The sequence below is a fragment of the Hippoglossus stenolepis genome, chromosome 1 (genome assembly GCF_022539355.2).
Source record: "Hippoglossus stenolepis isolate QCI-W04-F060 chromosome 1, HSTE1.2, whole genome shotgun sequence".
NCBI classification, from domain to species: domain Eukaryota; kingdom Metazoa; phylum Chordata; class Actinopteri; order Pleuronectiformes; family Pleuronectidae; genus Hippoglossus; species Hippoglossus stenolepis.
This window is the reverse complement of record NC_061483.1, coordinates 18,483,847-18,507,502: the sequence shown is the minus strand read 5'-3', so window position 1 is coordinate 18,507,502 and position 23,656 is coordinate 18,483,847. Positions and strand designations below refer to the sequence as shown.

The 23,656-nt window shown below is 40.2% G+C and overlaps 2 protein-coding genes across 2 annotated transcripts; both read left to right on the top strand.

The window, feature by feature from the left end:
* The first annotated feature begins 3,414 nt into the window (after positions 1-3,414).
* On the top strand, positions 3,415-14,149 carry xkr5b (XK related 5b). Its single transcript, XM_035157210.2, has 13 exons — positions 3,415-3,694; positions 5,200-5,289; positions 5,361-5,466; positions 5,698-5,864; positions 6,986-7,119; positions 7,267-7,345; positions 7,446-7,615; positions 8,473-8,584; positions 8,723-8,890; positions 8,980-9,170; positions 9,497-9,580; positions 9,975-10,158; positions 10,520-14,149. The coding sequence occupies exons 1-13, from the start codon at positions 3,586-3,588 to the stop codon at positions 11,182-11,184; spliced, it is 2,259 nt and encodes a 752-aa protein (XP_035013101.1). The 5' UTR covers positions 3,415-3,585; the 3' UTR covers positions 11,185-14,149.
* Positions 14,150-15,812: 1,663 nt separating this feature from the next.
* Positions 15,813-23,595, top strand: ctsba (cathepsin Ba). The gene is made up of 11 exons (XM_035157507.2): positions 15,813-15,971; positions 18,613-18,740; positions 18,828-18,913; positions 19,160-19,274; positions 20,288-20,403; positions 20,898-20,983; positions 21,062-21,208; positions 21,649-21,765; positions 21,952-22,080; positions 22,538-22,619; positions 22,863-23,595. The coding sequence occupies exons 2-10, from the start codon at positions 18,618-18,620 to the stop codon at positions 22,609-22,611; spliced, it is 993 nt and encodes a 330-aa protein (XP_035013398.1). The 5' UTR covers positions 15,813-15,971; positions 18,613-18,617; the 3' UTR covers positions 22,612-22,619; positions 22,863-23,595.
* The last annotated feature ends 61 nt before the right edge of the window (positions 23,596-23,656 follow it).

Sequence of the window (23,656 nt, the reverse complement as noted above, 5' to 3'; positions counted from 1 at the left end):
AAGACAAGGTAGGTATCTATCGACACGACTTGTTGCTGTTTGGATGGACTGTCTACGTGTTTTTTGATTTGTTGTTGTGTTCTCTTTTTTGCAATTGTGTTTTCTTATATGCCTTTGTGTTTTATGATTAGCAATTCAGGGCCAATGTACCAGAGACCACAGCCTTGATAAGTTTCCTTTTGCCATTGTGCATTTAATTCCTTGTCAAGAGTTCTCTTTAGACTTTTTTCAACACCATAATGTAGCCTGAGAAATAAGGAGTTTCTTGGCAATGCAGAGATGAAAATCATAAAGGCCTATAGACACAGTCAATATCATATGTTTTCTTAGTTTTACCATGTTTGTTCATCTGCCTTCAGATTACTTATTCTGGAAATTAGGTTGTCTGTTATTTATTGTGCATCTGATTCCTAAAATGTGAATATTATGCAGCACAATAACTGTCTCTTTTTGTTGTCATCAGAGTTGACCGATGAGAACATTCAGGAACTGAAGGTTGTGGACCCAGGTGCTGCAGTCCTGACAAGTCTGGCAAATAGTGACACAGAAACTGTATCATCTGACACTGACACAGAGCAACAACCAGACTTACCTGAGCCTTCACTGCTTTACTTAACCCAACACTCAGAGAACTCTGACCAGAGGAAATGCAGCTGAAAAGTGAGGAGACATTTCACAGACTGAAAACTAAACTTAAAACCTCATGAATGTGAGAAACTGGAATTTGTAACATGGCAACACTTTCAAGTCAAAGGACTGGTATACCTACAGGGCTGGACGGATCACAAGTACTAAATTTCCCCATGCGACCACAACTGACAATATCAGCAGAACATACCTAATGGACATAAAAACACGGTTAAAGGGATAGTTCACGAAAAATGAAAACTCACTTATTATCTACTCACCACTATGCCGATGGAGGGATGGGTGATCTGTTTGACTCTTGAGATTTGGGGCATATTCTTGAGTAGTGCCTCATTACTTTTAATGAGTGGCTTTAATGAGTGTCTTGAGGAACGTGGCCATCACAGATCCAGCTCCAACAAACATTTGATATTGTGCTTTTTGAAACCTTAAATCTAGTCCTCTAGAGGGAGTTTCTGGCAGATTTTCTGTACACTGTGTGTTATTTTTGTAAACAGACATTCAAAGATCACCGAGGTAAGTCCTGTGAGAAAAAATAGTTGGCCAATGCACTTACCAGTGGTGCAGGAAAAGGAAGACTTGTGCAGCTCGTCTTTCAGCTTTTCATTTTCAGCTTGACTGCTGCAGGTTAACATATTCATCCTGAAGTTGATGGTGTCTCAGGTTGAGATCATCAGACACAAGTTCACAATAAATTAGTTAATTGTGAGAGAAATTATCTGCATACCAGGACAATGATCCAGGCTGCATTCTTGTTCTGGAACTTGAAGTAGCAGGTTGATTTGATGGTGTGTTTACCGTGTCATCTCTCCTCCTTTTTCAATAATACCTTGAATAAAACAAAAGACATAAACAATTACATTTGTATTCCAGCTGCTGTTATTGCCAAAGCATGTTGAATATCATGGCAATGAAAGAGAAGGAAAAAAAGTGTTGCCACTAATTATTCGTACCTATCCATCTTAGCCTGGGGGTTCTGGCTTTGTTTGGTGTATACAAACACAAAGGGAAAAATCCAGATGCCTCACCTGAAAATAAAACACACACACACACACACACACACATCATTAGAAGAGAGCCTGTGACCCAAGCATTTCCTTGCCAGCGACTGCTAAATGTAATTGTTGTGCATTATTTTTGTGACAATAAACTCTTGAATCTTGAATCTTGAATCTAGTCAAAAAACACCATCTAACACTGGTTATCAGACTTAAGGTAACTAACCTCAGTTTATTAATCTACATCTGAAAGACAATTGTTTATGTAAACTCAGGGGTGGGTAGTAGCTGATTTAAAGTAACTTAAATGAGTAAAACAGTAAAAGGACTGAGTACTACTCATGCTCCTTTTTTAAAACTGTACTCCCTACTCTTACTTGAGTATGTTTTTGAGCTAGTATTTAGCTTTTTCCGTCACTACATTTTCCATTACACCTTAGTTACAACTGGTATGGTCAAAATGTGGGGATATAGGGAGGAGAGTGAGTGAGGAGCACCTCTACTGCAGATGCTCAGCTACCTGGAAGAAAAAGAAGCTCCACCCATCTTTTAACCACGATCTGGCCATACTTTTTACACACTAGCTTTGTTAATATTTCATGTGTAACGTTAATCTCTGATGGACGTTACCTGATATAAAATGGGCACTGCAAACTTGAGCCTTTTTTATCGTGTCCTCAGTCCAGTTGGAGTCAACACGTTTAATGGCTTACAACCATAAACGCCGTCGGTTGCTCTGAAACGGTCACGATCCTGTCGTAATCCTGTAGAACTTGAGTCCACTGGTAGAATATCGATTCTGACAGCCAAACACACAACAACCAGACATTTTGATGTGGGTAACAGCTTGTAATTGATGTTTGAAACTTGCTAACTCGTTGGAATCGTCCATGTACGGATGGGGCACAGTGCTACTTCTGTTGTCAAGATGCATGCGCATGTTTATGATGACGTCAACTCTAAAAGGGTCTATTATATATACATGTGTGGGCGTGTGTTCTCGTTATGTGACCTCTTTAGGTCCTTTTCCAGTGAAAGCACTGACCTTGTCGTAAAAAAAAAACACCTCTGGTGCAGCGTTTCACGGGGAGGACATTTAGGCTTAAAACATGGTGTAAATGATGCCGTTTCGAGTCGAATTTGAATGTCAGGGCTACCGGACACTTGGATGACGCCACAGGAGCAGTATGGAGGCACTTTATGGTATTTTTCTGTTGATTTTTTACGTTTGAAGAATTGGTCACCATTTACTTCAATTGTATTGGATTTGGCTGCACCGCTGTTTACCCCTGAAACTCCAAAAGTGTTTTGTGGACTCTAACACTTCACCCACCCCTCCGTAGGCAGGGGTGGGTGAAGTGGTGAGTAGATAATGAGTGAATTTAAATTTTTGGATGAACTATCCCTTTAAGGTTAGGTATAAAGTTAGGCTGTCTGCAATAAATGGAAGTCCATGCAAAGTCCTAATAAGGAGTGTTTGTTTGTGTACATATACATATGTAATATTTATAATTATATATATATATATATATATATGAAGGATATATGGCTCTTCTGACTCAGTCATCAATTAAACAAATTAATCATCATGTGCATCCTATCTGTTATCAATGTTGTATAACTTTATCCTCACAAAAGAAGTTATTTTTCATCATTGAACTTCAACATTTTGCTAAAACAGTAAGTTTGGTCCCTTCATGGTGTTTTACCATAGACTGTGTTTCACCTCTCTCCACCATCAGCAGCCTACTATCACTTTAACGGGACGGGCGGTGACGGTGGGACGGAGATGTGGAGCAGAGAGAGCGGGACTGAGACTGCAGCTGCAACCGGACCGACCCCTCCCGAGCCCCGGGACCAGCACCACCACCACAGCCTCCTGCAGAGACCGGGGATCAGACCTGAGCCACTGGAAGTCACGGTGTGAAGAGGAGCCGCCATGAGAGACTACACGGCGGCGCCGAGCAACGGAGGCGCGTGCATTCCCTGCTGCCAAGTTTGCGTGTTCGTCTTTACCGCATTTCTCATCGTCGCAGAGCGGACTGCGCGTGAGTCCTACCTGGGACACACACACACACACACATACACACACACTCACATTCAGACCGACGCAGTGTCACTCACAGTGTGTTTGATCACTGATACGTCATGATGTGTCCCCGTGCACGTACCTGCAGTGTGTTATTTGACTTTATTGGTGTGCGCGTGCGTGTGACAGTGTGTTTTAGTCCAGTGTGTGATGGAGGATGCAGACACAGTCCAGATGACACAGCAGCCTCCTGGTGTCACGTGTGTTCTAATATCTGCAACAATCCATCTTATAAAGTTGCTTCCATTGTGTTATAAATGTTGTTATGAATTATTGAGTCAGAGCTGAGTCTGCACCACTGCGTCTCTCTCTCCTATTTTTATAGCCTGCATCTTATGAAATCCTTATGCAGCAAAACTGCAGACTCATGCAAGAGTTTTGCATCTTTTAAACAGCTGCATCATTGGATCTTCTCGGTGATATTTCCAGAGACAAAGCAGAGCAGTGTTGTCATATTCCAGCGCCCTTTTCTTTTGGAGGTGCATGAGTGGATGGGGATATGGGCGTATCCCCCAGGATGGGGCCTAGTCTGTCCAGACAGTCCGCCTGTTTTAGCAGCTGAAGGGGGTTCAGATTTCCTGTATGGAGGGATGGAGGGAGGGAGGACTGCAGAGCCCCAGGCTGTGTGATGGGGGAGAGTCTGAGAGAGGAGAGGAGGCATCAGCTGCCTTGTTGACAGTAAACCTTAGATGGGATGATGTACAGAACAGAGGTCATCTGAGGAAGTGGACCCACAATACACACATTTAAATATCATCTGATCAAATGCTGCAGGTTACTTATAATGCAAACACTGCTATTCTGGGTATAACAGCGCATCAGCATCTGTCATCTTTTGCAAATTTCCACAATAATGTTGTGCATCTGATGGTGGGACAATGATTTGTTTTGTAATCAAAGTGATTATGTGAGCTTAGTAATACAAATGTATTATTATTATTTCACAAAACAGAGCTTAGTTTATCAGTTTTCTATAGTCAACTGTTGATTAGTTTCATTTGTATACGTACTATTTAAAAAGCAATGGTACAATGTTTATGTAAAATATTAGACAGCAAAATAAATAATATTGATTGCCATACAATGAATGTAAGTAGGGAAAATAAAAAAAGTAAATTATTTGCATCATACATTATATATTATTATATATTTACCTCTAGAATATAATGGAATAGAAGTAAAATATAGTATCAAGTTGAAAAACTCAATCTCAAAATTGTACATAAGTTTGTTTCTTGAGTAAATTTATTTAATTACGATTCAGCACTGGGTATTTTGTTCTATATGTGTCTTTATGATTTACACTGTATTACAATTATTCAGTATCATCATAATCAGACAACAACAGCTCAAGTTACATCCAGTTATACATGTCATGAATCAACCACGATCAGACTCCTAATGAATGTCTTTCTATGTGTTCATGGCCTGTTGGTGTGTGTGTGTGTTTCCGTCTTTCCCCAGTAATCTACTGCTTTGTGTACTATCTGTGGGTGGGTCACAACTACTGCTACGCCCATCTTGCCGGGTTCACTGCTCTGTTCTTGCTGCCAGGTGAGTAAATATTACCCGATCGATCAATAGAAAGATTCAGATTGATATTAATACCATTCTATGGTTCCCAGGTTGGGTTCCTCAGTGGCTCAGTTACCTCTGGTACCTGTCAGATGGACGCATCCGCAGGAAGTCTCTCACCTGGACACATGTACTGCACCTGGGTATCTTTAAAAGGTGGGTGGTCTTTGCATTTGTGTGATGGAGATCTGTCAATATGATCAATGATCAATAATTCATAAACCATCAGTGATGGTTATACTGGACCGCTGGTTGGAGTGGGACATTAACAAGGCTGAGAAATGGTGTATGATGGTCTTGATTATCGTTACGATAATGTATCTCTCTCTCTGTCTCTTTCTTCATTATCCTCCCTGCCTCCCCCTCATCCATTTTTGGCCTCCACAGGCTGTTGGAGTGTATGCATCTGCCTGATGAGGATTTGTATGGTGAGATCATGCAGCAGGCAGACGTATCTGCCTTACGACTCTTAGAGGCCTTGGTGGTCACCCTCCCCCAGACGCTGCTGCAGACCTATGTGCTCATCTGTACTGATATAGGTCTCAAATCTCCAGGTAAAGTGAATAAAGAATGTATGTGGGTGATACGGTCTGAAACAGAACCTATAAATATGTGTGTGGGGGGGGGGTGAAAAGTATATACAGTATTTCAATCAGGAGAGACTTCAGTTGAAAACAAACAAAATGTATTGCCATGTACACTAAGAGATTAAAGTGATGTGATGTAAAGGACAGTCCATTTGGCACTTAGACCCCTTGTGATGTGAAGGTTGACAGAGGGTGTGGCTGCATAGTATAGGAAACCTCCCAGGGGTCGAGACTCTGGTGGTGGTTGATGGACTATAGAGAACGATGAAGATCTGATGAGATGAGTGACTCAGGGATCAGGGATCTAGATATGGAAACTGGAGGTGACTGGGGATGAGGGTCGCAGTGAATCATTGAAATGACAGCTGACAGCGACAGATTTAAAGTTTGGCAGATTGGATGATTGAAACGTTGATTGACATTGTGCTAAAGTCTGATTGGATCACCGGACACACCCAACAGTCAGCTCATTGGAAGAGGTGGGGAGAGTGAGAGTTGTGAATGGAAGAAAACACTGTGCACTAATTGTCCAGTTTAGTTTAGTTTAGTTTATTTAACAGATCACAAATACAAAATACATAAATGAAATTAAAAAAATATGTGTGGGGTGTGGTAGAGACCAGTGATGGCTCGTATGAAAACCACATGCAAATTAAACAAAAGAAATATAGTTTTTATGTTTCAATTTGAAAACAAATGTAGACATTTGAAGTATAAAGCACCAAACTGCAAACAAAGCTGATTGGCTTATAAACATAGAGACACATTTTCCCCACAGGAATTGGTGGAGACCAAAAAAGAGTCAAAAGAGATTGATTATATGGATTTGTTAGCTGGACTCCAGATCGAGGATAATGTTGCTCTGTGTCTGCTTGATGTGTAAATAGGTACGTTTTTGGTAACATGCTCACCATATGGCAGATGTTCTTCTACATGTGTCCAAAACGCCAATTATCGCAGCTTTAATACTTACTAGAGTTTCCAGCGTGCATCTGCAGCAGTCTTGTATCTAATGGACAGTGGTGTATCCATGTGTTGACACGTCTTTTCCTCTCTCCTTCTCTTGGCTCTCCGTCTCTCCCCTCCAGCCTCGGTGTGTTTCGTGGTGTGTTTGCTGTCTCTCGCCTGGGCCTTGGTCCTCTACGCCAGAGCCTGTTCTCTTATCAGACCGGGTCACTTACAAATGACGCCTGCTGCCATTCTCTGTCGACTACTGTGGAGGGTGAGCACATTTATACACTTTAAACAACCAATATGTACAACATGCAGCTTCAATGTAACAGTATCAGGATAATAATCCATATTTATTGGCCTGTTTTTTTATTTGTGAGAGGTAAGGATGTGACAGGGAGGTTTTCTCTGTCTGCAGGTCGGTATGTTGGGATCTCGATTCGCTGTTCTCATGCTCTTCACACGTATCTTCAAACAGTGGATCCTGGGAGTCATTGGCAAGTTGCTGAAATTGTCATTTTTCTATGACATGAGCAGTTTGGTTTGTCTACAACAAGTATTTACTGTTGTTGGCTGTTGTGTGTGTGTATGTGTCAGGTGTGCACTGGCTGGGGGCAACTTTCTGGATGGTGTCTCAGCAGACTGACATCATACGATCAACAAGTCGATGGAGAATCTTCAACCTCTTGCTGGGAGCCATTCACATCTTCCTCTTCCTCAACGTGAAGTACGGTCAATCCAGATACCGCATGGCTGGTTTCTACCTGGTACGTTTGGCTCAAGGTCAAGTTTTGTGTGAATGTGGATCAGACAATTGTGCAACTTCCTGTATCCGTTATTTCTTCTGTCATGGAACAAAGACACATATTAAAAAAAATAACAATAGAGAAACGACAGATTCTTACTCAAAATTTTGGTTGATATTCGTATTCAATGGAAACACAAAACTTTTTCCCTTAAATGAACCTGATTCAGATATTTTCACTGCAGGAACAGGTACATACTTAACATGAGTAAGAATAATTTAATTTGGGGAAAATTGACTCTTCTCTTCTTTTCTTCTTCTTTAGGCCATGTTTTGAGTAGATACCAATAGAAATAGAAATACAGAAAATACATTAGAGCCTGACCGATATAGATTTTTACCATTACCGATTTTAGGGAGTAAATAATTTCCAATAGGATACATCCGTCGATACATATATTTGAAATAGATAAATAAATATTTTAAATTGTCAGTAAGGACAAGTTGTTGTTATCAAACCCTTATAAAGCAACTTTATTGAGACTTTATAAGTCATTATAAATAAAGACAAAATCCATACAACAAATTATATAGAACTTGAATTAAGAAAATAAACATTTTACATCTTTTCTGTTTAGTTTTTTTCTGTAAAAAGTTTTTATGTCAGCAAACATAAACGCTGATACCGATATGTCTGTAAAAGGCTCATATAGGTCAATATCGTGGGAATTGTGTAGTGCACTTTGGATCAAGGTGTCCATCAGTTTGATATATATAAAAAACTGACTGAATAAAAACCATTTGACACCTTTAACAAATATGGGTTACAGGTTTTAGAAGTGGTAACAATTTGTCTGTTTCTGTTTTTTTTTTCCTCAGGTCATGTTCTTAGAGAACGCATTTCTTCTTCTGGCCTCATCCTGGATGTTTACCATGGTGTCCTGGGACACTGTTGGCATCCCAGCTGCAGTTTTCTGCAGCTTCCTCATTGGTTAGAAGAAAAAAATCTTCATTCAGTATACGTGTGCAAATCCTAACACACCTGTATATTCAAGTGGCTGCAGGAACATTTCCTTCATTCACTCTTCAAGTCCTCCTCACTTCTGTTTACTTCTTCCTCTCTCTCCAGGAGTGATAGCGTTGGTTCTGTACTATCGTTTCCTCCACCCGAAGTCCTTTGAGATTTTCCAGAGTATTCGCCACAGAGGGATTAGTGGAGCCTGCACAGAGCGCGGGTCTACGCTCTCATTGGAAGAGAAAGTCACACCCACTTTCCATCGCCATGCAACACTGTCTGGTCTGTTTAAAGCTCCATCCATCCATCCATCCTCCGTCCATCCATATCTGTCTATCTAATTATATGACTCTGGTTATTCACATTATTAGGAGGTGGGACTCTCATGGACCTTCCTATCCAATGGGAGGGCTGGAAACATCACCACTGGCTGCTGATTCGCTTGGCCCTGAAGACAGGGGATGTAACAAAGATCTGGTCGGACTATGGCGAGGGGGGACTGGCTGGACTGATGGGTCTGTCTGAAGAATTTCACTCCCCAGACGAACCTTATGTCCCTCGGGTGAGTTGCTTTCCTGTTGTTGAAACTGTCCTGTGAAGCCACTTTATATTTTATGTTTGACTTTTTTAACATTTTACAGTTACATAACATTTTAAATTCACATGCTCCTAACCCTTTTAAGATGGACAGTTTATCTAATCTAATATATTAACAATATATTCATTCTGCCTGCAATACTGTTCAGGTCTGGTAAAATGACAATAAAGTTTGACTTGATTTGATTTTAAGTGATTAAATTCAGCAGAGAGATCACATATCTAAATATGACAGTATTTTACGAATGTGTAAAGTGGTTTCTTATTCTTATTTGTGCTGTGATCTGTCAGGTTCCACCTGTTCAACCACAGTTTCCTCAGATCTCATATCCGGCTCCTCAGCCAGCTCCTCCACAGGTGGCCCAGGCTCCACAGGTAAGATATTTATTGAAGTTATTATATGTTATGTTGTTACTATATATTACATGTTATAATGATACGGTATATGGTCTGGCCTATAGCGGATTTCCTATTTGCATCAACAGCTTGTCCCACACTTACAATTTCAACGTTATCTACTTTAAGCGGCTGCACCTACTGCAGCCACATAGCTATCCTCTTAACTTTGTCACGCAATGAATCCTGGGATAGGTTGGCCACAGAAGGATCCACCTGTGGGATCCCTTGTTGTTTACAAAGGAAATAAGCATTTGTTCACTGCATTTGAAGGAGACTTCTAAATGGCAGCGCCTGACTATGTGTAGAATCTGAAAAAAACTTAATTTCGTCTGTCTACAATCTGACACTGAGCTGATTGTCTTGTCTCCAGGTGACAGAGGTGGTCCAGGCAGCAAAGCCTCCTTCCACCAGTGTGGTGGCCAGACCAGTGAGGAGAGCTCCTCCCACAACAATCCAGGATATGAGAAGGTTTCCAGAGATTGTCCCGATCCATGAGGTCATTAATGAAGAGACAGCAGAGGAAGACTCCAGTGCTCCACCATCTGAACGAAATGGTTCGATTCCTGATTAACTGCTAACATTGCAATGCACAAACTCAAAAGCAAACATTCACTCTGTGATGACAGAAATATATTAAACACATCTCCTTTAACAAAAACTCAATAATGCACCTGCACAGTCTTGGTGTTAAAACTGTTCAATCACCAGACATCAGTGCTTCATGCAAAGGATAAATATGTGTAATGTTATCTGTGTGTGTGTTGTTAATCTCATGCAGTGGGATTAATGGTGAGGAATAGGTATATTATTACTGATGCTTTATATTTACTGTAGAGGTTCCTTGTGGCTTCCTCTATAAGAAGTGTGTGTATTATTTTCAAGACACTTTAAATTCTCTGTTTTTTTTTTTCAAAGGTGATGAGGATTTTCAGAGTGCAGCCTATGGTTCACCGTCACTCTCATCCCCTCTGCAACCAGAGAGCCTCCGCCACATCGACAGCAATGCTGTTAGCCTGACCCCAGCCTCGTCCTCCGTATGCTCTCTGGACATCAAGACTCCAGGCTGGTCACCTGAGCGACGTTCCCCTCTGCTGATTGCTTCCCCAGAGAAAAAGCTGGCGATCCCTGGAGAGTCTAGCACCACACTGTATTTCAGTGCAGAAGCACAGTCTCCCTCCAGCGGGAGCTATCTCGGCTGGGGCTCTGAGCTGTCGCCCATTTCCACCTACCGAAGTCCCTACCGGATCAGGGAGGCTCGTTTCATCACATCCACCCCACGATTGGAGCCTCGAACTGGGGCTGAAATTCTAAGTCCAGCCTCTGTTGTCGTGATTCCTGCCACTCCAGGTACAACACCGGGCACCACCCCCCGTGCTTCCTCCCCTGCTGCTTCTACGCCTGGTGCTTCCACACCCGCAGTTTCGACTCCCACAGCTTCCACACCCGCTGCCTCAACCCCCGGTGCATCCACTCCTGGTGCTACTACGCCCGGTACTCCAGTCATCCCACTCACTCCAGTCATCTCCCACGCTCGTAAACAGATGGTCCAGTATGTGGACAGTAGAGAGAGGGCGGTTTAAGGAGGGTTGGGGGGCGGAGGGGATGGGAAATCCTAGGTGGGGAATGGAAATCTTTTTTCAGTTTAGCAGTTGAAGATAAACCTAACTTTCTGCTTTAATTACTGGGGAAAGGCTCAGTGGTTGCGTTTATTCATTTTAATCACTTATTAAAGAATATAAAGTATGATCTTTTTTATACCCTTACATGCAGATAAAGATGTTTAAATAGCAGAAAATGTAGATGCACAGGTGACACAGTGGCAAAATACCTGAAGACCTCTGTAGGGATGTTGGTCGTGTACCTCTGACTTTGATTGTTCCAGCTCATGTTGCTGCACCAGCTGCTCCTGGTGGGTGCAGCTGCATGAGGAAGGCTTGAATAGTACGAACCTCCTCAAATATGATGCTCTTTGCATGCTGGGGGCAAAAAACATGTGTTGTTTGTTTACCATCAGAGCTGGTAACAGTGAACTGAAGATGAAATCTGGGTCAGTCATCAATAGAAACATTTCACAGGTGCTAATAAATGTGGAGCATCACTTTCATTCATTTACAATGAATAATGAGAAACCAAACAGAGAAAACCCACAGCAGTGAGGTGGCGTGTTCAGGAAGTGCAGACTTAATAACGTCCATAAGCAAATGAGTCATTAAAATGATGGGGCGTGTTGAGATGGCATAAACAATCATGAGAATCGAGGCAAAGTTCATGAAATTATCTTAATGACTAAGATTTTTCTAAATGATCCAGGAAATTAAACCAGTTTACAATAAGAACAACATGCTGCCAGGCTGCTGTGCAAAGTCTCTTGTATAATGTAACTCGCCAAACCTGTCTCTTTTTTTAACTGGTGAGACTTGTCTTTATGTGATCTCCTCGTTTTGTCTGTAGAACAGATTTCACTCTTCCCACCTCAATGTCTCCTATGATCTGAGGTTTTAGTGCTGTTCATCAGTTATATGTGGCTTTGGATCAAATGGTCTAAATGTAGTGTGTTACAATGAAACCAGTGATCAGTTGTGACATAGAGAAACAATGACACATTTTCCTAAACCTTGAGATGACGTTGAGCATCCCCCCCTCATTCATCCATCAGACTGTTACTCACTTTATTTACACAACATGGTTGATGTTAACACAAGTTACTTTCATGCACACAGAGAGAGAGGCCTGAATTTACTCTCTGTAAAATAGAAAACCATTTTATGAATCTTATGCTACACTTTCATGCCAGTCCGTCAGCACTTTACAGCAGAAAAGTTAAAGCTGAGGTTTGTCACGTTAGCCACTAGATGGCTCTAGCATGATATTCTTCAAACTACACTTGATTATTACAGAGGAATTTAATTAAGCAAAATATATTATTATTTCATCTGATAGTTGTTTTATTATATTTCTTTTTCTTTTTCTCGTGTCTTATTGCTGATTTGATTTTATCTTGGTGATTACATATTCATTTATTTTTAAATATATACTGTTATAGTTATACAATTACATAGTTATATAAGAATATATGTATATTATACATCAAAACATAAAATAAATCTATAAATATACAAAAAAAGAATTTAGACTAACTTCACCATTCACAGACATGCTTTTCTCGACATAATTTCTTTTTTTTTTAAGTTTGACCCAATATAATTATGAACAAGGTATTTTTAAAGGCAAAGAAATTGAATATAATAATGAATGGATCATTTCTGCAGCAGGACATAATTAATGATTGTGCTGTTGTCTCTAACAGAAAGGAAGTATTTTCGATGACCAACCCCAACAATCACATTTTGTTTTGTTTTAATTAGTGACATGTATGAATGATGATGATATATAATATGTGATACATTTGAATTATCATTAACATCCGTCTAAAAATCACATTCAGTAAACACTAAAGCTGGATGCTAATGATCATTTATTGAATGAAGTACGATATTAATGTTGTGCTGAATGAATAGCTGTAACTCTAAATGAATGGTTTTCTTCTACATTACGGGAAAAGCTCTGATCATGTAAGGAGCAGAATGTAAAATGTTGCATTAAGGTAAAGATCATGTGCTGCTATGGGTTTCCAGTTTGGTGAGAGCCAGTAATATGTCATGTTTATTTATTTCAATAAGTCATGTTCAAGAATGTAGTGTTTACAGATATCAGTCTTCCATGTATATTTGTCTTTTGTTTTGTTGTTTCTTTCCTAAACCAAGCTTTTTAATTTAAATTTTTTAAACAAAATTGCATATATAAAGTAAAGTCGCTAATAAGCAATTCAATTGTTGAGAATATACTGTAAATTCTGGGTTATGGAACAAAGAATAGAGAAATATGTGCTTTTGGCAGAACAGCCTTATCAGACCCTGTCATATCCATGTACTTTGACCTGCTGAGAGAGAAAAGGAGTCCCTGCATGATACTCATTCGTACGGACAGCACAGATGTATCTATTCCCATAGAGAAAAACGCACCAACTGTAACTACACATGCACACACACGTCACAGTAATTAACACACATGCTTGAATGTATGTGTATGCAGAAGCAATAAGGAAGCTAATGAAGTGTATATTAGTGCACTGATAAAAAGATATTTTAGTGAAGTCTTGGCTTGATCATCATGAATCAGCACTTTGCCTTGCAGGAAGCTTGTTTCATGTATGTGTATTGCTTTGTATTAGCACAGTATAGGCTTTGCTTTGTGTCCCTGCTGTGTGTGTTGATATTTACTTGTGTTTTCTAATTTGAATCATTTTGTATTTTAAACAAAATTCTGCTTTTATAATCGATCACATGTAATGTCCTGAGATGAGCCACAGTGCAGTGTTTCCAGGTCGTGTGCTAAAGTTTCATGTGTGAACTTGTGGTGTAGAGACACTGACAGGCTGGAGCTTCCTAACGTCACCTCATCGCTTGACGGCCTCCACTTATCAACATGCAGCACCTCATCTGTAGCTATCGATGTGACGAAAAAATAAAGTCAATCATGATCAGAGTGGTGTGTTGATCAGCCTTCATTAATTTACCATCAGAGAAGTTTCAGTATTATCATGAGCTTTAGACACAGTTAGAGATGTGAGACAGTGAGTCTAAGTCCAATGGCTAATATATAAATACAAACAATTTAGTTTGTATAAAAAGATGATGATCACAGTGTCACAATAACCCTGTTACGATGAACCTACTGTGTTGTTTACATTATCATAGTGATGTATTAATCTGCCAGAGGTGCCCAAGTCGTTACCCACTATTCCTCCAAACGTTCTCTCTGCTGTGTACAGTATTCCTACTCTGTCATACTACATGACTCATGTTTGCTGTGCAGTATTTTAATTGTTAAAGTAGTAATTATTATTATAGATTAGTTATTCTTATAGGATTGTGCAAATCATCTGATATGTAGCCTCAGTGCTTGTCTTCATGAGAGGACCTCTAGCTCAGGTGTGTATGCACAATTCATCTTAAGGTCCTATCGTGTGAGTTGTGTTTTAATTCAATACAACTCTGTTTATCCTTGCAAGAGCACTTGAATATGCAGCAGGTCAATAAACACACTCATGATAAAGACTTTGACATTCGTGAAATAAGTAATAAATACATTATGTAACTAGAATGCCCCTCAGGAGATTACATACCACTAAGGTCCAACAGCCCCCTTATGAAACCACATTTTATTTCACCAGATTTTTATTTGGAACTGCACCAAATTGCACACACTCATTAATATCAGTCCCCCCAACATGTCAGATTTTTTTCATCAAGATCCGTGAATTGTTCTCTGAGAGATCTGTGAAAATGTGCAAAAAAGGCCTTCTTACAATGTTAAAGAACGTGAAAGACCAAAAAACGCAGATGAAAACATATTTTGAAAGTCAGATGACAGTCTCATTAAAGGAAGAGAAAGTAGTGACACAATCAGTATGTTGTCTGTGGTCAGTGATCCACAGCATGAGACAGCGAAACAGCATCATTGCTCTTCATCAGCTATCAATCACAAGATGCTTCTCAAAAGAATAAAGAAATGAAAGTCAGGGATACATAGGAATTAGTCTACATTCGCTGCTGTACATGCATTATTTAGAAAGGTCATCTTCTTTATCAGTGCAGGGTAGTTTTTTTTTAACATTTCCACTGATTTCCCACAGAATGATTCATGGATCTTGATGAATAAAAATCAGGCATGTTTAAGAAACTGCCTGATTTGTACAATATCAGGCAGGGGAGGTGGAGGGATGAGCTCTACGGAGGGCCGTTATGGTTTATATTACTTTCCCTCGGATTCAACATGACTGCTGATGTTTTTGTTTATTTCTTATTTTTTCATTTCTATATTCTGTTTTAACATGTTTGAAATAAATAAATAAATAACTTAAATAACTTAAATAAATGAATGCATAAATGGCCCATGTAGAGGCAGCAGTTAAACTTACAAGGTTACATTTTGACAGTACAGTGGTGACCAGTTGTCAGAGAGGGGGGGGCTTTATCATCACCTATCAGTCATATTAAAGCATTGCAGTTCCACGGTGTCACATGTGCTTTTTTTTATCAGTTATACAAATATAAGGATTATTTTCCTCTTGTTTCCAGACACTCAGACACCTGAACAATAACAAACCAGAGGAGTGGCGCTGGTGGTCCGCTGGTGTTGGTTTGGTGTCGTCACTGATCACATGAGCAGCGATCATGTGAGTGTGTCACGTGCTTTGCAAGATAAATATTCAGGGACCGTGTCACCCTCGCGCACTTTGTTGTCCAGGGTCCCGCAGACAGGACATAAAGATTGATTCAACATCACACAGACAAACAAAATACAGGTGAGCGGTTTTATTTACTATAGTAAACTGTAGTTTAACCACAGTATGCAGTTGTTGTTGTGTGTCGACGTGAAGCGGCCTCAGTGTGTAACAGACATGTTTACACCGTGTGTCAGCACTTTGTTCTGTTCCAGCTCCTCGTGAAGCAGCGGAGTCCACACCGATCCAAAACAAAGAGCAGTTTAAATCTGTATTGTGTCGCCTCACGTGCTGTTACATGTCTCATGTTTGTTTTTCCACTGGCTGACCCACTTTAGCCTCATGCTCACAGGTGACATGCGTTACTAACAGGTAGGTCGTTAGTTCAGGGGAAATAACTTGATATCTAAAGTCAGGTGATTGTGAAACTTGACGCTGAAGAGTCGAGCACAGTAAACGGGGCGATGGAAAGTGAAAGTGAGTTGCAGGAAACAAAAGGCACAGAGATTTATAAATATGTCAAAGGGGAAGAAAACCTGTAACTGAAACTGGTAAATTTTAAATAAAAAAAGTTTATATATTTGCAAGTACATAGAAACAGGGTTTGACCTTTTTTTTTTATTTGAACACTTCGGAAAATCATGCCTCACCAGACTTCCTGTCATCAGGCCTGTAGTTCTGTGACAAAGGAGGAAATCAGTTGGAATTATTACCACATAGAACCAACACATGTGAGTCATCAGAGAACAGCTACATCTATCGTGTGCCACCACAGACTGCTGCACATACAGGTGAGAGATTGGAGGACTATAAAACATAAGAAGGACCATTGCAGAGTATTTACCTTGTCCCTTCTGAATACAAAAAATAAACATTATCCCTGTAGCTTTAATGTCAAAAACGTTCAGGGTCCTGAAGTCTGTTCAGGCTCCTGAGGTTGTCTCTCTGTGGCTCTGTTGCTAACTTACGCCATTTCTGACTTGATCTGAAACCTCCCACACACCAACAACGGCCCTTCTCGTCTCTTCTAAATGTTGGTTTGACATTTAGAGGTGTCAAAAAGCCCATGAAACCCTCCACCATGACTCAGCAAGTTAATGCAGCCTGAGTGAGTCTTGGTATGATAGACGTCTTAAAAATAATGATCAGCAGGGTCATGGTTCACTTCTCCAAATCACATCCCCTTTATGTTTTCAGGAAGTGTGGGGTTGAGCCACTTCTTTAAAAACTGATTTTAAAAAATACTTGGCTGTCTTTTATACTTTTCTTGTGGCTCGACTGTAATCTGTTAGTCCCAGTTTGTCCATTGTCATGTTTTTAAGTTTTCCATTGTTTGCACATAGTTGGTATCTTATGTAGATGGTTTAATGCCACAGACATCAGCACAGGCACCAGAATGAAAATAACTCTCTATAACCAACATTTAACCATAAACTAGATGTATAAATATGATGTTTTAGAATAACATTGTGGTATTAAAGCATTTTGAGCTCTTAGTAGAAATGATGGTGGTTAGATTGAACTTTGTCAAGTGTGTCAGTGATCCATTTTTTGTACTTATTTCCTTATGAACGTTTTGTTCTTGTCATGTGATATGAAACCAGTTTCACTGCTGTTTTTTTCTTTTCTCTGAAAGACCTAGCGGGTTTTCATTGGATCCTCTTCTGTATTTTTTTAAATTTGTTGTATTTTATTCAAACACAATTAAAGACAGAATCACTGAAATACTTAATAAAATCACCATCTGTCTCTGTTTTGCTCACAAAGCTTTTGTTCTGTTCAGGCCTTAGCACCGACCTCATGATCTCAACTCTCACTAATGCATCTCACCTCTGATGACCTGTACCGTTATTTTGCATATTATTAATCTTAAGTCGATTTTACATCTAGTGAATTAGTTTGTAAGTTGTTTATTGTACATGTTTACTGATGCGGTGAGTTTAACTTCTGGAAAACACTCCACACTAGCATGACCGAGGATAAGAGGTTTTATTCTGCTCTGTGCGTCGGTGAATGCTTGTTCCACTTGTAGCCGCAGCCACTGTGACACTGTCCGGTCAGGTGTGTGTCGAGTTGTGTGTGGAATAGCTTGTGCTCATGCATGGCATTACATTTTCTCACCCTCAAACTGTCCACAAATGTAAACATTTTTCTCCCCTCTTGAGTTCTTTGTGAATGTGGAGTTTTTGAATCTTTGTGGAGATTTCATTAACGTCCCCATTTCCTGCTGATGTTGTGTATTTTACATTTGTATTTCAGCATCTTCTTGTAGCTCTAACTCTAGCTCCTGTGGATCTGGAGGTAGTAAAGGGTCGTCCACTCACCAGATAGACATTGGTGCGATCCTGGGCTCCTTCAGTCTGCATTCCTAAATGTCCTTGTCAAGATACTGAACCCCCAAGTTGCCCCTGACGGCTATGCTGATGGATGTAGTGTGATAGACACTGCATATAGACTGTTGTGTGAATGCTACTTGTAGTGTAAAGAACTTTGAATGGTCGTTTAGACTGGAAAAGTGCTATATACAGTAAATATTGTCCATTTAACATTGTTCAACCTTAAATACTCATTTTGCCTGGAATTTAGTCTGTTTGTTAGAAGTACAGTTTTTGTCATTTATGGAAAGGTTTCATAATTTTAATCAGAATTAATATAATTACTACAGCTCATAGTGATGTGAATAGCCAATTTACCTATTTTTGTCTTATTTTATGTCTTTCAGACAAAATGTGGCATGCAGCCCTTTTGTTATTGGCTGCAGGCGTGTCTGTGAGCCTGGCCAGACCCCACCTCCAGCCACTGTCCAAGGAGATGGTCAACTACATCAATAAGATGAACACTACATGGAAGGTGAGTTTGTTTCTCTTACAGTATGTTGGACGCCGGGCAGTGGTTCTAATCGGTTGTATTTGACTAAATGTCCCATCTCTCCTGCAGGCTGGTCACAACTTCCGTGATGTCGACTACAGTTACGTGCGGAGACTCTGTGGAACGATGCTGAAGGGACCTAAACTCCCAATCATGTGAGTCTCACTTAGACACAGTCTGTCGCTGAGTGTGAAACACATGAGATCAATGTTAGCTTAGTATTCCTTTGCTCGCATATTAGTGAGTGTGAGAATTTCTTGTTTTGTACATTTCCCTAATATGTACACTATGTACTTTTGCTTGTAAGCGGTGTTTTCAGACTCTGTATAATCACCTGCATCAAATCTGCCATGTTTTAGATAAGTAGCTCACAGAAATACTGACCTATCTAACCTCTGCAGGGTTCAGTATGCTGGAGGCCTGAAGCTGCCTGCACAGTTTGACTCCAGAGAGCAGTGGCCTGAGTGTCCCACACTGAAGGAGATTAGAGACCAGGGCTCCTGTGGATCCTGCTGGGTAAGGGGGGGACTCACTGCTCTAAAGAAGTGACATTATAGCCATTTTCAGACATGACATGCGGGTCCAGAGAATCGGGTCCAGAGTTTACCCAGAGATTGTTTTTCACACATGCACAACATGGCGGGAGGTTCTCTGCACAGATGTCTTCACAACAGCAACAAATCCTCAATAATCCGCATTATTCAGGTGAGATGTAGAGCAGCCAGGTGCAGCAGGCAGAGGCAGGAAGTGACGTATTAACTAAGCTGCCAAGAGCACATGATTTTCTTTACAACACACGTCTGCTCTTATCACCACAAACTATCGAGAAAATACTGAGGATGTGGAGTTACATTACATTTCATTTAGCTGACGCTTTTATTCAGAGCGACTTACAATAAGTGCATTCAACCATGAGGTTTGACCCGCTCTGTTCACAGCACGGTACACAAGTACTAGTGTTTTGAAACGGATTGCAGGCAGCTGCTGGTAACCAGTGAAGGGAGCAGAGTAGTGTGAGTGAGTTGCAGTAGTCTAGGCGTGAGATGACCAGAGCCTGGACCAGAACCTGCCACTCCTGAGTGAGAAGGGGACGTATTCTCCTGATGTTGTGCAGCATGTATGTACAGGAATGGGTTGTTGCAGTAATGATGGCTGTAAGGGAGAGTTGACTGTCGAGTGTCACACCCAGGTTCTTAGCAGTCTGGGAGGGGGCTACCACGGAGTCGTCAAAGGTAATAGTCAGGTTATGAGAGGGAGAGCCTTTCCCTGGAAGGAAAAGTAGTTCAGTCTTGTCAAGGTTGATTTCCAGGTGGTGTGTGGACATCCACTAAGAGATGTCAGTCAGACAGGCAGAGATTCATCCTGCTACCTGTGTTGCAGATTGGGGGAAAAGGAGAGGATTAGTTGGTTGTCCCAACTGTTGAGTGAAACCTTGCTTAATTGTCATGTAATCACATCTAGGCCCTTTCCCTGTTTTTTGGGGTTATATGTCTGTGTTTTGTGACGTGCTTTGGTTCTTCTGACCACAGGCATTTGGCGCTGCAGAGGCCATCTCCGACCGTGTGTGTATCCACAGTGGTGGCAAGGTCAGTGTGGAGATCTCCTCTGAGGATCTGCTGACCTGTTGTGACGCCTGTGGCATGGGGTAAGAAACAGAATGTGTGAGCAGTTTCACTACTTCCAGATGTGACCTACTCTATGGAGACTGTAATCCAGAGGGTGAGGAGAGGATGAGATGCCTCAATGCAAACTCACTAGTAAATCATCTGATAAGAAGATGACGGAAACTGCCAAAACCGACCTTCATTAAGTACCTTGGGTCATAACATCTATAATCCACAAATACAGTACTTTATCAATGCACTTATAAAATTCAGTAATTGTCATTGTGATTTCTAGTTACACAACAATCCCTCGGCTCAATGTAATGCAAATAAATATATTTCAATGAGTGGCACACAATGATGTATATGTATATAATGTGAACTGATTTTACATTTATGATTAGGATGGACTGTTAAAGTATCAGTGTCGCACAAATACGTCCTGGTAGGGCAAAAGGTTGAATTGGTTCATCCTAATATTTTACAGTGTCAACAGCATGAGATAAGCATGTTTTTGTTTTCCCTCTGTCTTTAGATGTAATGGTGGTTACCCCTCAGCTGCCTGGGACTTCTGGACTAAAGAGGGACTGGTCTCTGGTGGTCTCTACAACTCCCACATTGGTACGTTAGGAGACTTCTATACTGGTGTGTGTGCTTTTGTGTGTTTGTACAGTTCTGACTCCATCTTTGTGTCTACAGGCTGCCGGCCCTACACCATCCCCCCCTGTGAGCACCATGTGAATGGCAGCAGGCCTCACTGCAGTGGAGAGGGTGGAGACACACCTAAGTGCGTCCACAGTTGTGAAGCAGGATACTCTCCCACCTACACAAAGGACAAGCATTATGGTAAGAAATGCATTATAAATAATTACCTGGTAAGGATTTAGGTTTAAGAGTGTTTTCATTCATCTTATTATTTTATATTTGTTTTGAATCTGTGTTGATAAAAGCAGTATGAAGAATAAAATGGCAATTTTTTTGTTGACATGTGTAAGAGACCATATTGTACACATACATAAATGGTTTTGTAGAGTTTATTAGAAATTCAGATTGCTCAGTCATTGTTTTAATAGTTATTCTCGTTATTCAAATCCGTTATCAGTAGTTTTATTAATCAATCAATAACCTGGCATACATTTAAACACTCCTTCACTTGCACATACAGAGTATTTCTGTAATATCTGACAAAAATAAACTGTTTATGTCGTAAAATGATTGCCAAACCATAATGATGGTGAACACACACACTCGCATACACACACACATTTACTCTGAGTGTGTTGCAGGTAAATCGTCCTACAGTGTGGAAGCGAGTGTGGAGCAGATTCAGGCAGAGATTTCCCAAAATGGTCCAGTAGAAGGAGCCTTCATCGTCTATGAAGACTTTGTGATGTATAAGTCCGGTAAGAACACAAGCACCACTGTCAGACTAATAGAGTGTAAATATAAGTAATGCTACTAAATACTCGGTACAGGGTAATTGCTGACTGCGAGTTATGCTCAGGGGTTTTATAAAATGTTGTTTCTGATGTTCTCTCTCACTATTGCCTTTTTTTTTTTTTTACTTTTTTTTGGGGCCTTTCCTCCAGGTGTGTATCAGCATACGACTGGATCTGCTCTGGGTGGTCATGCCATCAAGGTCCTGGGTTGGGGGGAGGAGGATGGCGTCCCCTACTGGCTCTGTGCCAACTCCTGGAACACTGACTGGGGTGAAAACGGTGAGCAGAGACATGTTTTCTTGTTCAATACATTGTACCAGTGTAAATAATAAATGTGGCACTTCTCCAAAGTCATCTTATGGCTCACAAGATATGATGTTATTTAACTACAGTAGTCCTATACGGATTAGTCCGACTTAATGTTGTGTACACCATTGAAATAATGCATGCAGGTTACCACATTAATATATCAATTTACCCTTCATTTACATATTAGTTGTTATATATTTTTTATTTTATTTCAGACATAAAATACCCGCAACAATATGATTAAAAAATGTGATACAATGAAACATTTAAATACACAGAAGTCGATGATCCTTTCAATAATTCAAAATAACCAGATTTACAATACCAGTACATCTAAATACTAAAATAAACATGTGACTCATGTGATGATAACTTTTGATTAATGTGTGAACTGTCCTGTTGACTGTTTTTTGCATCTGGTCTTCAGGATTCTTTAAAATCCTGCGTGGGTCAGATCACTGTGGTATCGAGTCTGACATTGTGGCAGGAATTCCCAAATAAACCCTGAGGTAAGACGACAAAACAATCAATGACCTCAAACCAAACTGTTTACTGTGTGCATGTAAAGTAAAACTCGAATCTCATTAACTGACTGGAATGCATGGATTAGTATTTGTACACAAACCTCACTGATCTGAATTAGCTCACATTTCTACCTCATTGTCTCTCATTTCATGTCTGAGAGGCTTTTGTCTCAATAAATGTTTAATGGTATTAATGTGGCCTCACTGGTTCTTTTTTTTGTCTTGCAGGTTTTTAGCAGCAGTGGCCATTTTAAATCACTAGAGGGTGACACACTCCTGCATTTAGTAGATCTACGTTTAAAGTCCAGTGATAACCTTGAACACATGGTACAAGATTCTTTCTACAGCAAACTGAACAAATTCCAGAGTAACCTTCACTTCATGTCGGTGGATTAGCAGATGGGGTATGACAGCAAAAACTTCCCTGAGCACAAATCATCATGTTGACTTCAAGGTGGTTCTGTGAACGGTCTTGTTCTTTCAGTTTTTTTTTTTTTTTAAAAGGGTATCAAAGGTTGCACAGGAAGTAAATGTTTTTAAAGACACGTATGTTCATTTCATCTCAGGTGATTGGAAGCAGACTGTCAGCTGATTCAGTTTGTTCCCCTGTTGTCACAATGTTTTTCTGCACTGGGTTAGGGTTAGGGGTTAAGACTTTTTAGAGAAATATAGCCCCTAATGTTTATTTTATTTTTTAAATAAGTAGCTTTCATGCTGACTGCCAGTTTTTATTCAATTGTTTTTTTTTAATTTTAGTGCCACAAATGCCACTCTACAATATCTGGAAATATCCCTTACAACTGGTGCCTGTTAGTGTTTTTAAACTTTAGTATCAGATGAAAAACTCACTTTTTAAAAATTTGATATGGTTGTAAATGAGATGTTGTTGTCTTGTCTGCCCGTAGCCAAAAAATATTGGCACACTACTGTTCTGAATTAAATAAAACATTTTTGGTTCCCAGTATGTTGTCATTCATCTTGAACATGCATGCTAGATCCACTTCGTAGCATTTCATCTGACT